The sequence below is a fragment of the Megalobrama amblycephala genome, linkage group LG9 (assembly GCF_018812025.1).
Source record: "Megalobrama amblycephala isolate DHTTF-2021 linkage group LG9, ASM1881202v1, whole genome shotgun sequence".
In the NCBI taxonomy this organism is placed as follows: Eukaryota; Metazoa; Chordata; class Actinopteri; order Cypriniformes; family Xenocyprididae; genus Megalobrama; species Megalobrama amblycephala.
The window spans coordinates 23,985,143-24,002,649 of NC_063052.1; the positions used below are offsets into that span (position 1 = coordinate 23,985,143).

Consider the following 17,507-nt stretch of genomic DNA (forward strand, 5'->3'; position numbering starts at 1 on the left):
TGATTTTTCCAAGGGGAGTGTGTGCGTTAATATAAAGGACAAGTTGTCATAACTGTGTGTGATCTTAACTAGACATTTCAACAAACTGGCCATGACAAACACAAGAAAGGGAGATAAATAATATAGATTTACGTATCCTTGTTCACTATAAGTGTGCTGTGAGGGTTATGTGGCCTGTTGACCCATTTATCTTTAAAATGATTCTTCTGCAAGGTTAGTCCTACAGAGCATACAGCTGCATGACTGGACAGATGGCCCTGTCAAGGATGTGTATGTGCTGCTCTATTTGTGCTGGTCCCACAGAGAATAAAGCACCTTCACAGCTACTAAAATAGATTTCCAAATGATCTCATTTACAAAATTATAAAAGTGTTGTCAGTTATGGTGTCTGAGAGATTCAATATCTTATTGAAGATGCTTGATCTGTTATATTAGCCCATATGGTTTGTCAGTTGAGACAGAAGCTGGCAGGTAAATTGCAGCCATGTTGATACTCCAAAAAAAAAGAAGAAAAAAAAAAAAAAAGTGTGATATGGATTTTATATGACAGTTCAATAAAGTCTCTATTGAGTAAATTACATTATAGATGTGATATTGCATGTTTTTGCTCGAAAATAGCTAGAAATTAAGCCAAATCATGTCATAAATGTCAGACTAACAAACATGCAATATTCTGGTCAAGCACAAACCACAGATATACACTTACACGCAGTAGCCTATGGGTAAATTTTGTAATGAGTGAAAGGCCCATCAATACTGCAGAGGAAATCATTGGTCAGTGTGTATGTAGACCATGTTTACTCTTTAGCCAAAAGAGATCAATTTTAAACTCAGTTTTATGGTCTAAACAGAAACATTTACCATTTCAGCAAATACACACATATCAGCAAATAATTAAACCCCCACCACCCTCTGGATCCCCTCAAATTGTATGTTCATCTAATAGGTCATTCTTTACATGCCCTACAGATGGAAACCTGGACGTTTCTAATAGCACTGACCCCATTAGTGTAGACAGCACCCTGTCACGCTTTCTCTCATCGATCAACAAGACAGCCCCGAGGCATGTGCCACACACCAAAATCTGATTGAAAGTTGCCATTACATACTAGAATGGACCCAGACTGAATGGGAGTTTGCTAAAAAAAAAAAAAAAGACTATTTTATCTAATCATTTAAACATTTTCATTAAATTAAAAATAAAATAAAAATTAATTAAAATAGATTAGTAAATAAATCTGTTTATACATTTTACTTTGTAATAAAAACAATGAAATAAATAAAATAAAATAGATAAAATAAAGAACAAAGTGATTTTTTTTCCTAATCGTTTATCTTATTTATAAAAATAAAAATAAAAATAACTAAACAATACCTAATGTATTCTTATTACAAATAAATGGAAAATAGACATTTTACTTAATTACTGATCTTGATTTTTAATTTATTTTTATTATTGTTATATATATATATATATATATATATATATATATATATATATATATATATATATATATATATATATATATATATATATATATATTATTATTATTATTATTATATTATATAATATATATAAATATAAAATGAATATGAAACAAAAGCAAATATTTGATTATTTTAAAGTAAAGATTACAAAGTCAAACTATTCTTTTCTTTGGAGTAATGAGAACTGATCCATTACAATAAGGAAAGGAAGAAAAGATTGATTTTGATTTAATTTTAAACTTTAAAGCTGTGGATATAAGAGTGTGGGCAGTATCCCGCGTAAAGCTAGTGCCCTAAATGCTCTATAACACAGCAGTTTAACACATCACATCATCTAGCCTTGAGGCTTCACTACACACAAATAAGATTCCCCAAACCTCACTATTATGGCTCAGACCACCAGCTTGAAACGGGGTCTTTAGCTCTTAAACTGAAATACACACATTCACAGATCTGGGCTCTGACCCAAATCCCTTTGAGCAAATGTTTAATAAGGGTCTGCATGGGCCTCAGAGTAAGGTTGTGGCAGAAGTGGAGGCTGGTTTAATATAGAGTGACATGCTGCCAAGCCACGAAGACAGGCTTGGAAAATTTCAGAGTGTGGTACTCAAATTTTAGGAGTTGAATGCGAGTGAGATAAATGCTAAACATTCTTAATGTATATGCAGGAATTCAACCCAAATCATGTCAAGAATGAGGTATATCAGTATCAAATATCAGTGTGTCAAACCAGAAAAAAATAGGTTATTATTACACTATTGAAATTATTAGTGTTAATAGCATTAATGTTAATTCTTGGAATTTCATAAAATATTTGTATTTAATAATGGTAGATAGACTTTTGAAGGACACTGATGAAAAACCTGGAGAACTAGCTGGTTCTGTTCTACCCAACCGCACAACACGTACTGGACCAAGCATGTTTAAGGCAACGGCTAATGATCACTGATATTTCTAGCAGATGGAAGGAAAATAATAAGTTACATAAGTGTGCTGTTGCTGTAGTTTTGTAACCAAACATTTCCTCAACCTACAGCAATAGAGACACCTTCATGTTCACGCAGCAACATCTTGGAGAACTTAAACAATGATGTGGCCTGTCTGACTATATACATAAAACCAATAAGTTATACATATACACAATAATAAAAATGTCAGAGTGGTGTTGTTACATTAGGATCACAGCATTGTATAATGAGCATTTAGATAAAAGGCCTAAAAGCTTTCCTTTAAACCCTATAGCAACTGATGCACAGTGTAAAAATGCTTGCATGACCTGGTTAGCCCAGACCCACATGCTTGCATGAGCTTGGCCCAGTTTCAAGATCATTCAGGGTAGGCTGTTTTACTACTGTTCCCAAGATATGCCTTCAATTGAGACTAAATCAGTCTTCAATCCCAACATTGATTTTGGGACATTTGAGAGACCAGCACTAAGCTTCTCTTGAAAATGTAAAACAAACATAATCCCGCATCATGAACAGATGCATGAACACAACTAAAGGATTGAGTCATCTCTTCAAACTCATCAGCGTTTGAAGGACAATCACTATAACTATAAAGTTTTAATAATCGTTCTAAACCTATGAGAATGGGGAAGTGCACACCACAGCTATAACAATAACAACACAGGGGAAAGAATCACTTTCAAAACCATTTTTTTCCAGCTGATAAACAATAACATTGACAGCCAGAATCCAATGGACTTTCAAGAGCTTGAGTATTTAAAGGGTTAGCTCACCCAAAAATGAAATTTCTGTCATTAATTACTCATGTTGTTCCATACCCGTTTGTTCATCTTAGCAACACAAATTATTAAAGATATTTTTGATGAAATCCGAGAGGTATATGACTTGTCCATAGACCGCAATATAACCACCACTTTCAAGGTCCAGAAAGGTACTAAAAACGTTGTTAAAACAGTCAATGTGACTGCAGTGGTTCAACCTCAATTTTATGAAGCGACGAGAATACTTTGTGCACAAAAACAAAACAAAAATAATGACTTTATTCAACAATCTCTTCTCTTCTCTGTCATTATCCTTACGCAGTTGACGCAGTAAGCACAGTGAAGGCTTCCGGCTCAGTATTGGCCAAAGCTGCACATGTGAGCAGTACAACGCATGTGTGTCATGCTGATGCTGGAGCCGGCCAATAAAGAGGCAGTGTTCTGACATAGAACCTGGATGTGCTGGACGTAAACAACATAAGAGAATGACACAGAAGAGAAGATATTGTTGAATAAAGTCATTATTTTTGTTTGTTTTTGCACACAAAAAAAGTACTCTCGTTGCTTCATAAAATTAAGGTTGAACCACTGCAGTCATGTTGACTGTTAAAACGATGTCTTCAGTACCTTTCTGGACCTTGAAAGTGGTGGTTATATTGCTGTCTATGGACGAGTCATTTACCTCTTTGATTTCATCAAAATATCTTAAATAATTTGTGTTGCGAAGATGAACGAAGGTCTTACCGGTGTGGAACGACATAAGGGTGAGTAATTAATGACAGAATTTTCATTTTTGGATGAACTAACCCTTTAAAGTGGCAGATGACATAACTGCAAAGCCGCTTATAAAAAAACTGAATGTTTCTAGTTATTGTTATAGTTATTGTTCTTGCTGTGAAGGGGCATTTACACATTGTATGTGTGCGTCTTACCGGCAAAAGGCACCAATACCCTCAACCACATAACACTGTCCCCCATTGAAGCAGTAACTGGTGAAGATGTCGCACGGTGAGACACATGTGTTATTGATACGCACAAATCCAAGAAGACAACCAGAGTTGTTAAGCACGACTGATACTCCAGGTGAAGTTTCTCCAGATCCACTATCATCAGGGGTAAAAACTCTGGTGTTGCTGGCAACGAGAGGAACGTTTTCATCTTCCATGTTAGGTGGCGTTGGTTGGCTCTCCTCTAGGTAAACTTCGGTAGGAGAATATTCAGGTGACAGATAATCATAAAAATCAGAAAGTGTCCAGGAGGTTGCATCTCCTCCCTGGAGCTCCTGAAACCAAGCAGGAGGATCATGGACAATGTGCTGTTCATGAGAAGGGTTGTAAAAATTCACCGTGATGACTTCTTTTACTTGGGAATCAGTAAACTCTGTAGGAGGAATCGTGACCTCAAACAACGTCCCATCTGCTTGTAGTTTCTCGCTCTTCCAGCGAGGGCCGCTGTCCTCAATTCCCTCCTCGCTAAGGTCTAGCTGGGACAGGCCAAGTGTCCGGGGTTCAGCCAGAGTGGGCAGCCGGGCAGCTATGCCATCTATTGGCAGATCAATGAGGTGTTCCCTTTCAGCTGAGTTAACACTGATGTCCATCGCAGCACTGGTTGAGGTTTCTCCACCACTGCCTGACTCCTCTCCAGCTCGTGGTTTCCGAGAGTGAACGTGGGCCTGGGCAATAGGTGTGGCCTCACCAGGAAGTGCAGGCTTAAGCCCCACCCCATTCAAGTCTGAGGAGTTAGTGCCAGTAGAATTGGAGATAAATGAACTGCCTGAAAAAAGCAAAAAAAACAAATTTAGGTCACAACATTATAACTCAATTGATTTTTGCTGCTTGTTCAATTAATTTATTTACCAATACTGGGAATTCATTTCTCCATTTCTACTCCCGTTTTCACATACCAGAATATTAGAATGCTTTCTGAAGGATCATGTGACACTGAAGACTAGAGTAATGATGCTGAAAATTCAGCTTTGCATCACAGAAATGAATTATATTTTAAAATATATTGAATTAAGCATATCTCATTCACTTCTCCATTACAGGGCTAAGCATCCTAAAATCCTTGTGTGTGGTTAGTGCTCTGAGAAATCAGTAAGGTTTTAGTTTGTGAGAAATCCAAGCAGTATAAGAACACCTTCACAAGCAATCACTTATTACCATACTACAAACTCAGCAACTCCACAGTCACGCAGAGAGAGAACAAAAGACAAAATATATACTCTATCTCACACACACACACACACACACACACACACACACACACACACACACACACACACACACACACACACACACACACACACACACACACAGACAAATCTGCTTAATTATACACTTCTGTGTGTGAGGCCCCAGATTTCTTTCCAAAGCGGCTTGTGGTAGCTGGATTAGGAGCTCTGATTTACTAATGTACCCCACTGAGCTTGGGCCAGGATTGGGATTCAGATTAGGATTAAGGGCTGTAGGTTGAGACATGCATTGGTCAGTCTGGAGAGAGAGCTGGGTAAGCTTTAATGCACAAAGATAAACACACAATAGGGAATTCCCCTTACACTGGAGAAAAAAAAAAAAAAAAAAAAAAAAAAAAAAATCTCACTGACCTAATTGATTGTCTTTTGGAGGCATTTCCTTTTGATCCAATCTAATGCAAAGCACCTCAAATATGAACACAAATGGAAATTTAAATTCCTGCTTGTCTAATATTTTATTATGAAATATATACTACTGTCCAAACGTTTAGGGTCAGTGATATTTGTTAAATGTTTTTAAAATAAGTGTCTTATGCTCACCAAGACTTCATTTATTTAATCAAAAATACAGTAATTTTGTGAAATTTTATTACAAATTAAAATAACAACTTTTTTAATATATTTTAAAATGTCATTTATTCCTGTGATGGCAAAGCTGAATTTTCAGCAGTCATTACTCCAGTCTTCAGTGTCACATGATCCTTCAGAAATCATTCTAATCTGCTAATCTGGTGCTCAAGAAACATTTGCCCCAGGTATCGCAGACAAGGCTTAAGATAGTCCTAGACTAAAATGCATGTTTGAGCTGTTTTAACTGAAAGTAACTTGCACTGACATATCATAAAATATGCCAGAGCCATATGTTTTGCCTCAAAATGCACACAGTAATGTTTTTTTTTCCTAGGGTATATTTATAAAAGTTACTTAAATACAATAATTACTAAAGCCAGCCCTGTCTGTGAAACTGGGCCTTGATTATCAATGTTGAAAACAGTTGTGCTGCTTAATATTTTTGTGGAAAATCTAAAACCTTTTCTTTTTTCCCCTTTTTTTTTCCTTCTTTTTTTTTTTTTTTTTTTTTTTTTCAGGATTCTTTGATAAATGCTGTTGTTTAGAACTTTCTATTAATATAAAATATAAATTTTGGTAACATTTTAGGTTTAAAGGGTTAGTTCACCCAAAAATAAAAATAATGACTTTTTTCAACAATATCTAATGATGGGCGATTTCAAAACACTGCTTCATGAAGCTTCGAAGCTTTACGAATCTTGCGTTTCAAATCAGTGGTTCGGAGCGTGTATCAAACAGCCAAAGTCACGTGATTTCAGTAAACGAGGCTTCGTTACGTCAAGAGTTTTGAAACGTTTCAAAATTTCAATGGTTCACGTGACTTTGGCAGTTTGATACACATTCTGAACCACTGATTCAAAACAAAAGATTCATAAAGCTTCGAAATTTCATGAAGCAGTGTTTTGAAATATATTTTCAATATTATTGACTGTTTATTAGTACTTATAAAGCACATTAATGCCTTATTCTGCATGACCAAATTCTACATCCCTTAATCCTACCCAATACCTCAACTTTTATTAACTATTAATAAACAGTAATTAGAAGTTTGAGGCAAAAGTCATAGTTAATAGTGAGAATTGGACCCTAATCTAAAGTGACAAAATCTTTTGTAGTACTACAAAATGTCGTTACTGTCACTTTTAATCAATTTAATGCTTCCTTGCTGAATAAAAGTATTAACTTATTAAAATGTCTTACTAACCCCAAACTTTTGAAAGTTAGTGTATTTTAAATTATTAAAGAAATACAATAAATATAATAAACTAATATAAAAAACATATATAACAAAGCATGCAAAACGCATATGCTCTTGATATGTGCACACTTGCCAAATAAATTCTGATCATCATTTAAATTGAAACAGTATCAAAGCAGAATCAAGCAACATTAAGTCAAATTTTAGCCACTGAGTAACTTTAACAATACACTTTAAAGTATTTGACTGACACTGTGAAATTCAGTTTCCATGGTTTAATTCCTCTTCATTGTAAATTACATGCGAGTCACACATCAACCCCTAACAGACACTCACACACAAAGTTGCCAAGAAGCAAATGTAAAGAGGCTGCCATTTTGGAACATCTCAAAAGCCATGTAAAACAGAGACCCCTCTGTCCAATCCACTTGAATCACTTCCTCTCTTTCTCTCATTCATTTATTCACACAGTCCCCTCTGAGAGGGTAACGGAGATGGCAGGGTATGCATGAATCATTTCTCACGTACTTCACGTGAGGTTCAAGTACTCTATTAAATTCTCATCTAGGTTCCCACCAGCAGAGTTTAATATCAATGCAACACTTGGATCCTTCTAAATCTGTTTTGAAATATTTAAAGGCTAAATTATACAGAGTCACTGGACTGACAAGTAAAAAACACTGTCACCCCTCAAAGACAGAGCATGAGAGAGGCTATAAGAGGAAAACAGTTGTTTTGATTTGCATAACTCTTTGCAAAGGGGTCAGCTGACAAAAAAAGAGACGTTGGGGAAAGAGAGACGCTGAAAGAAGAATAACACAAAACATGCTATAATGGAGTGAAGATGAGAAATTGTGACAGTGAGAGTGTGTTTCTCTTTCCGCCCATTTGAAGACCAGTGCCAAAACCTTTGAGAGGGACTTCAGTTGCCTGTTTAGTAAGCATGTCAAGATCGCAAGAGAGAGGGGAATAGTGAGGAAAAAAGGGGATAAGATGATTGAGAGTGAAAAAGAAATGGAGAAGAGAACCATTTTCTCATGACCTCACTAGTGAGACATTTAAATTTGTAAGAGTGTGTGAAAGTATGCGGTCTTCATTCTCATTCATTGTGCTCACTGACTATTTACAATCAGTATCACACAATCAGAATACTAATTTAATAATATCAATGAAGAAGACCAATGTAAACATCAAGCTTTAGTGCTACAGTACTGTAAAAGCAACACTGTACTGTTGAATATAATCCATTGCAACGTTCTCTCTTCATCATTAAAAAACAGCACACAATTTTCCTCTCTCAGTCTCTAGTTGACATTTTTTGCTTATGTAACACTCTTGAGGGGGGGGGGGGGACTTATTGCAGAGCACGGAAAATTTCAAATGTCAATTTGTCTTCCACTTTTCTCTCATCCCTCCCACTACCTATCTCTTTCTTACTCTCTGATGGTCCGAACAGACCTGCAATCTGGGAAAGTATCTGAAGTAACATGTCAAGATGTTCCAATGAAAAGTTCCATGTACACAGATAATGCGTTAACACCAGAATTACAAATTATTAATATGAATATAGAGCATAAAAGAAACATAAGAGTGTTTTTGTCTATATAATGAACGTCAGTGGAGTCCAAAAGAACACTGGACCCCATTAACTTTTGTTTGGATATTTTTCAGAATATTTTTGTGTTTAACAGAAAATTTTGGGTAAACTATCCTTTTAAAAATTCAATTGTGTTAAATGGAGATGACTATTACACTCTTATTGATATTTGAAACCATAATTAAAATATTTAAAGTCAGCATGAAACGACAATTCACCTATTTTCAAAATGCATGTTTGATCGTATTGTGAACATCTCATCCATGCAGTTTTCAATTTTTGTGACTTTATAACTTTTATTCACTGTCTTAACTTGACTTCTTTCTGGTGTCGTATGTCAGATTCTCCAATTATTTAGTCTACTTAAACAACCCCTTTCTTACAACTGACATGCAAGTAGGGCTGCACGATTTATCGCAGGATACGAAAAATAATATTGAAATTAGGGCTGGGCGATATATCGCATGCAATTGTCACGCGCATTTCGTCAGTAAAGCCGGTTCCCTGATTACCGCTAAATCGCCATCACCTGCTTTCAAATGGAGCGGCATTTAATAGACAGAGCCGTAGTTCACTGACAAGCGACGCAATATCGCGTTCATTTTCGCAGATGAATCGCCTTCGATAATGAACGCGATATTGCGTCGCTTGTCAGTGAACTACGGCTCTGTCTATTAAATGCCGCTCCATTTGAAAGCAGGTGATGGCGATTTAGCGGTAATCAGGGAACCGGCTTTACTGACGAAATGCGCGTGACAATCGCATGCGATATATCGCCCAGCCCTAATTGAAATCATGCTTAAATGCGATTATGAGATCTCAAATGCTGCGATTATTTTTTTTATGCGCAGCTTGACAATAAAGTTTGACTCCAAATGCTAATGCATTTTAAATGGATTCTGACTATGGATTTCCTGGAATGACACTTGTTATCTTCTGTGGCAGGGCATATTTGGAGTTTCTGCATGAGAGCGCCCTCTGGCTTTCAGATGGAGAAGCATTTACTACTGATCACAGAGCCGTACAGCTCTGACAAGCTGCGCATAAAACAATCGCAGCCTTTGCCAAAATGCGTGCCATAAAATGTGTGATAAATCGCAATTTATCACGCAGCCCTATATGCACGCTCGCATTATGGCTGCATGACGTTGATTTCTCCTAGGTTACTTGTCAAAACAATACCGGAGTTTCTTGAGTACTCGTGGTTTGTGTTACCAATAACATTTTTTTTTTTACATTTTGTCTCTTATATGTATATACCTAACATGTAAATTGGCACACAATATTATAACCTTTGACTTCAAACAATGCGTGTATACTGAATTTAAAAAAAAATCATTTGAACAGTTAGCCTTAAATAACATTAAATAACAGATCACTGTACAGGCGCCTCAGTTCATTCAGCAACGCGGAGCGCGAGTGAACGTGATCATCTCTTCCTCTTTAATACTAGTTACAGAATAAACATGAAAGAACATCTGAAGGTATGTTGAAAGATACAGTACAACTTACTGAAATGGTCATATCTCATAATTGCTCAATCAGTGTTTCAACGTGGGAACGACATCAATGAATGCTTGTAAACAATATGTCATGTAGCATTTACCTCAGAAAAGCCATTCAGTGTCCAAAGTTTGTTAGTTCACTAGAGAAATGAAATCTTTCTCTTACTATATGCACTTCATTAGCCTATATAGTCATCGTCCTGTTGCCACATACACTATTTGGTCATGTAATGGCTCTCTGGTTTGCGTTAAGAAAAGTTTGTTGACACGTGAAGGATGCAGGCTTGAAGTTGCTTGTTATAGTTACTACAGTACGTGCTCAAGTACTCAATGGCTTCTGACTAGTAGGCCTAGTTGAAGTAGTTGACTAGTAGAATAGTAGTAGAGACTAGTGGTTGAAGTAGTTGACTACCTAACAAGTCTATGCAAGCAAGCCCTAGCTCGCATTCAGTTCTGCCTCTATCCAACAACCGATAGATAGAAACAAGTCCCTGCGCTACATTTTATTCTTTTTCAATAATCTGTTGTTTCACACATCACAATACAGAAAAAGATCTGCAAATACTTCAGTTTCAACGGGACTTTAAAATGCACAAGGGGCAAAGAACGTGTAGAACTTTGCGAATGATCGGCGTTCCATTTTCTGTGGCCGCAAATTCCACGTAGGCCTGCCAATTTGTTCAACAATGCAGCCAATGCTCTTTATGTAAGAGACTACTCAACATTTAAGCCAGCTCACCTCATTTTAAATCTAATGACTTAGTAACCTAAAGGCAAGTGTCATTCTAAGGTCTGCTGAATAAAATCCACACTGGCACCCATGTGTTTATTTATAAATAGTACTGAGATGCTGCTTGGCAGGGAAGCTGGCATGAATGTCTTTGGCAACAGGGATGGAGTGTAGGTTCACAGCAGGATCAGTGCGAAGTCGAACAGACATATAGAGATGCCAGACCTGTTTGATTAACCGTGCCAGCTCCATGCACCCCACCCATGAGACCTGCAATACTGTTGTACAGTATGACCCACTAATAGATATGCCGCCTAAAGTAAATCAAATATTTGGGCCAAAAACTGCACTCAGTGCATTGAGAAAACATTAGAGCAGATCATTTGAAAAACTTAGGGTTGCACGGTGTACCGGTACTACGGTAGTATCGCGATACTAAAGCTTCAAAATACTGGCGATGCCATTGTATTTTTTAAACGGTAGTATCGTCAGTACTGTAAGGAATGTTGTATGTGCGGCAGGTACACTTCAGTTGAATGTGCCTGCAAAAACATTACAAGAGACTGCCGTTGACTGTCTGCTGTGCCCTGTGTAGTAAATGCTCTGTAGATTTAGCGCCTTATTGTTTCCTGATGCTTCAGTTAATTTTGCAATGAGATAAAGTTGCACTTGCACGTTGTTGTTCACAGTGCATTCTAACTGGAGAAAGGGTCTGAAATTCACTCAGTTAACATCATAAAATCTTTATATAAGAATGAATTCTCAGTTTTTCCGTTGCTCATTTGACCACTTCTGGAAAAGATTAAATAGTTTGTTTCTAGAAACATCTTTGCGAACACGATTCAGAAAAATGCGATTCCATTCATCAATAAGCTATAGCGGGTTTGCACTCGGTTTTTATCAATCATATCAATCGTGATTTTATAAATCTATTATGTTTTAATATACATACTGCTCTCCAGTCAGGGTTAGATATTTCAAGATAGGCTGGCAAAAATGCTCCTGATAGTTCGTGACACGAGCAAGAGCGCTGTTTTTGTTTCGTTTCTAAATGAATCTGTTTTTGAACAAATTGGACGAGTCACTGACTCACTAATCCATTCATTAAGACAGTCATTTGCTTCGTTCCTGAATGAATCAGCCGTTTTGAACGAATCGGTTGAATGATTCATTGACTTAATCATTAACACTTGCTGCCACCTACTGGCGACTTTAGTCTCCCATCTAAAAGTATGCCTATTCTATCATTTTTTACCATCTAAAAGTAGGTCTATTCTATCATTTTTTTCCCACCAACATTTTTATTTCTATATTCAAATTTTTATCTTTGAAACATTAATATCATAACATTATTTATGCAATTGTAATTGAAGTGTAAATGCATAAATGCTACATCGTAATGTCAGTTCATACAGCTTCTGTGCAGTGCTAAGATGAATTTTGTTTACAATGATTCATTTGATTGGTAATAAAAGCCTGTTATTCATTCTTATTAATGAAATATTCAGAGAAAAATCTGGTCTGTTTTCATGTTTTTATGAAAGTTTGGTTCATTTTGTAGACTGCATGGTATCGCGATACTACTTGGTATCGTGATACTTCAGCTGGTATAGTATCGTAAGACATGTTTATGGTATCGTGACAACCCTAGAAAAACTGATCATTTTTTCCATTCACAACCTTTTCTGATTAAGCCTCAAAATGTATTAATGTTTGCTTATTATTATTATTATTATTATAATAATAATAATAATAATAATAATAATAATAATAATAATAATAATGTTATTGTTATTATTCACATAGATATTAATTAATATACTAACATTGTGATAATTTTATTAAATTATAAAAGTATATTATAAAATAATTTCATATATCTAAAATGTACCACAAATATAGAAATACTTTTGTTTGGACAAGCACACATTAAAATTACTATACTGTGTTTGGAATTCAGCAGATATTCCAAATAATGCATGCAGAGACAGAAAATTTATTAAAATGGGCATGTGTCAATGGCAAATATAAAAAAACATTTAAAAAATGTGTTCAGAATGGATGTAATGCATATTTTTGAAACATTTTCAATTGTTGAATAACATTTCAAAGTGTTTAAATTCATTTTGAATTTTTTTTTTTTTTTTTTTTTTTTTTTTTTTAAACATATCTAATTTCATTTCTAATTGAAATCTGCAGTGCCTAACACATTACTTTGTGTTTGTGTATTTTATTCATATTAATTTACAATAATTGCATAATTGCAATAGTAGTCAGGGGCCTGTTATTTGTATGTTGCTAACTCAGTTAACTGGATTTGATTGATGATGATTTGGCATGATCTTGGATTTTTTTCAACGCTCATCCTGGACTTGCTACCATAGCAACAGGTCCGTAAGCTTAAACCTGCTCGTGAGCAGGCTTATTTCAAGTAAACAGAATTAGATTGCAACTTTTTAAGTGGAATTGATACTTAAAATCTGGGGACAATAACTTAAAATGATGATAATTCACAAATTAATTTGAAAATAATATTTTAATGTTGTGTAGTCTATAACACTATAGACACAGCCAGTTTTATTCATGATGGAATAATTACTTTACAATTGTATTGGAGTCTTATACACATGCTGTACAGTTAATCTGAACCATGCATTAATTTGAGTGGTGACATTATGGAAGTGGCTTGATGCAGCACAGGAGATGCAGATAACTTGATCTTGACTTTAATTTTTAATTAAAACTTTAATGCTGTCACGTAACAAATCTGCTTCAAAAGATAAAACTGAATGAATTGCGAAACAATGAAATAAAAATGTAATGACTGTACAAATGCTCGTGAATCGAAATAATTGGGAATCATGTAAAAAAAAACAAAAAACAAAAAAGTGAACATTTAATTTATCTATTATAACATTTATATCATTCTGTCATTTTTTTCGCTTTGGCTGTTTCATTATAAAAGGTCCAGAAATTCATCAAGTTTTTCGTCAGGTTTTTACACCAAACCGACTCTCGACACCTGGCCAAGTAGCACGTCCGTTCTGCGCCTGCATAAGATGAAATGCCTTTCCGTACCAGCAGGTGGCAGTAGCTGAACAGCCAATCAGAATGATCAGATGATCAGGCCCGACGGACCGATGGCGATTCAACGTCGAAAAAAAGCCGATGAGGACCAACTTCAGCCGACGGTGCAGAACACACTGAGAAAACAGTCGGCCGACGAAGAAAAACTGCCCAACGGCTGACCGTCGGCTTGGTGTGTTCCTGCCTTAAGACCTTCGTTCATCTTCAGAACACAAATTAAGATATTTTTGATGAAATCAGAGAGGTATTGGACTCCTCCACAGAAAGCAATTTAACCACTTTCAAGGTCCAGAGAGGTACTAAAGACATTGTTAAAATAGTCCATTTGACAGTGGTTTAACCTTAATTCTATGAAGCGACGAGAATACTTTTTGTGTGCAAAAACAAAAAAATAGCAACTTCATTTAACAATATCTTCTCTTCTGTGTCATTCTCCTACGCTGTTTACATTCACCGCTTCTAGGTTCCACGCCAGAATGCCGACTCATTATTGGTTGAACCACTGCAGTCATGTGGACTATTGTAACAATGTCTTTAGTACTTTTCTGGACCTTGAAAGTGGTGGTTAAATTGCTGTCTACTGAGGAGTCAGAGAGCTCTCAGATTTAATCAAAAACATCTTAATTTATGTTCCAAAGATGAACAAAGGTCTTACGGGTTTGGAATGACATGAGGGCGAGTAATTAATGACAGAATTTTCAATTTTGGGTGAACTAACCCTTTAACTGTATAAGCTCCGCCCCTCACTTCCAACCTGTTGCTGCAGGTCTGGCGTTGCGATTCTGCAGCTGGATTTAGCTTATCTCTAGAATCTCATGGCTGAAAAGACCTCTCAGCCAATCAGATTAGACGAACCAGAAGGAACTTGTATAAAGTGCACTAGGTTGGTTCGAGACACTGTAATCGATACCGATTGAATAACAAAAACGTTTTATTGATGCAAAAAAAAAAAAAAAAAAAAAAATCATCAGCTTAAGTCAGTTGAGAATTTTAAATTAAAATCTCAAAAATACATACATCAAAATGTTTAAAACATTAAATGCAGCAACTGAAATGGAACACTATACAAGATTCATCACCTCTCTTTTCGTCTCTTGCAGTCGGATCCTTTTTAATGCGCTCCCTTTAACTATATGCACTAACATTTAAATCATTTAAATCATAAATCATTTGATACAATGCACTTATTAGGTACGTACATACATGTTTTTACCTTGTACTTATTTAAAAATACCTGCATATAACATCTGCAATTAATTTCTGTAATGACATATTAGCCTACACTGTTGATCCTTGCCCCTTAACCCAGCCTTAAACCTACCCATACCACCAAACAGGGGCGGACTGGCCATCTGTGTGATCTGGAAAATCACAGAACGGCCGGTACTCCAGGACGGCCGACGGGCCGGCCCACCACTCGCCACGCACGCAGTCATCACCTGTTTTTTTCCCCCCCACTAATCTGTTTCACACTCCAGTACTGTAGGTGGCAGCAATGCACCTTTAAGTTGGATGCCAGCTGCACTGGCCGTGGCCGCCAAGTAAGGAGAAGAAGAAGTGGAAGAGTAGGAAGAAACCAACAGCAAAGACGTTAGATCAGTGGTCTCAAACTGCCGGCCCGCCCACCCCCTCTACCCGGCCCGCAACTGATCTCAAAAATAAAACATAATCCGGCCCGCTAAATTATTATTATTATTATTCTCTATTTTCTACCTGTCTGATTTGCAAAGAAAAAGTCGCCATTCTATGGAGCACTCACATATCGCGTCACATAAGCGGCCGCGCCGCATTCTCTTTCTTTCCATTGCGTTTTCGCTCCAGTGGCGTCTGTCGTTGCTATGCAACCATGAGCTGCGCTCTCAATCGCTTCTATTATGAGCGCGCTTGCCTAAATTACAGTAAAAGCACTCGACTGATTTTAGAACAATACATAACATTTTAGAACAATAATTAAACCTGCAGTCCATAAGTTTTGCTCCTTTGTCGCCATCTCTGTTTGAAGCCTGCAATTGCAGTTATTTGTGGAATTATCACGTTTACATGGGTTGTGTAGCTAATGTTTGCTGTAAGTCACCAAATTGGTGTGGATACTGTACTTCGGAATCACAGATTCTACGTCTTGGAAGCATGACCAAAATAAGAATTTTCACCAGAAAATGTCATCTGAACAAGTAAGTAACATGTCTGCCACTTTTGTTCTGACCAACTGAGGGAAAAAAAAGAACTACAATTGCGCTGCCAATGGTGATTAAATCTAACAATTGATTAGCTTGGATCATGTCAAACCGTGCAAATTATTGTTATACTTTGTGCTCAAATTGTTAATGTTAACAACATCAGCATTGCGTAACTGTATTTAGTGCGTGTTAGCGTTACCTGTAAATTTCGATTTCTGTAGCCACTACGGGTGAATCCAGTTGTAACTGATGTGATGATTGTCATTTGGATCTTTCTGGATTACAATCCGCCATCAAAATGATAAGTTTAATTATTGCATCTACTGTGAGAAAAGGCTATAAATGATCCGCCACCTGCAGCATCCTCCACATGCCATATAGCCTACTAGCTGGGACTCCTTTATGGGTGTACTCACACTAGGCGCTCTGAACCATGCCCGAGCACGTTTGACCTCCAAAGCCCGGTTCGTTTGACAAGTGTGATCGCTCCGTTCTGTGCCCTGGTGCAGTTCGTTTAGCCGGCCCTGGTCTGCTTGAAATTGGTTTGGCTCAATCGTGGTTCGCATGCAGTGTGAGCGCTAACCGTGCCAGAGCACAGAACAGTTACTCCTTTTGTGTGGGCTACTGTCATCATTATGACAGCAAACATCTTTTTTACTACTTTGATAGTACACTTATAAATCCATGTAATTAATTTGAATGTTTTTGGGTTTATAACAGGTCTGATTCTCAAAATATTGATGAACAGGAATTGTAGTTCACGAGTAAAGCTGCAAATTCCTCCATTATCGTCAGCTGACTTCGTAATAATCCTCTGATATGCACTATTGAAAATCGCTGCACGGCATAACTTATAAATAGCCTATATTAGGCAGTATCTTAGCGAAAGTGCATTTCTTCCTGTTTTCTTCCATTCAAAAAGTTGCATCGTATATGACGTAAGCGTGCTTCGGCCTGGAATGTTAAGTGCAAGTGTGTGGGGAGGGGGACAATCGCGCTCGGGCTCAGTTCAAGGAAACCGTGCCTAGTGTGAATACACCCTATGTAAACAGACGTGACTAGGGCTGGGCAATATATCGCATGAGATTGTCACGCGCATTTCGCCAGTAAAGCCGGTTCCCTGATTACCGCTAAATCGCCATCACCTGCTTTTAAATGGAGCAGCATTTAAT

At 36.8% G+C, this 17,507-nt stretch overlaps 1 protein-coding gene across 8 annotated transcripts in view; it reads right to left on the bottom strand.

Annotated features, from left to right (window-relative positions):
• cspg5b (chondroitin sulfate proteoglycan 5b) overlaps positions 1–17,507 on the bottom strand; it is a 49,641-nt gene that overhangs the window by 23,810 nt on the left and 8,324 nt on the right. For all 8 annotated transcript variants that reach the window (XM_048202240.1, XM_048202242.1, XM_048202238.1 and 5 more), the window contains exon 2: positions 4,150–4,990. In XM_048202240.1, the coding sequence (XP_048058197.1) occupies positions 4,150–4,990 (841 nt within the window). The remainder of the gene's footprint in view (positions 1–4,149; positions 4,991–17,507) is intronic.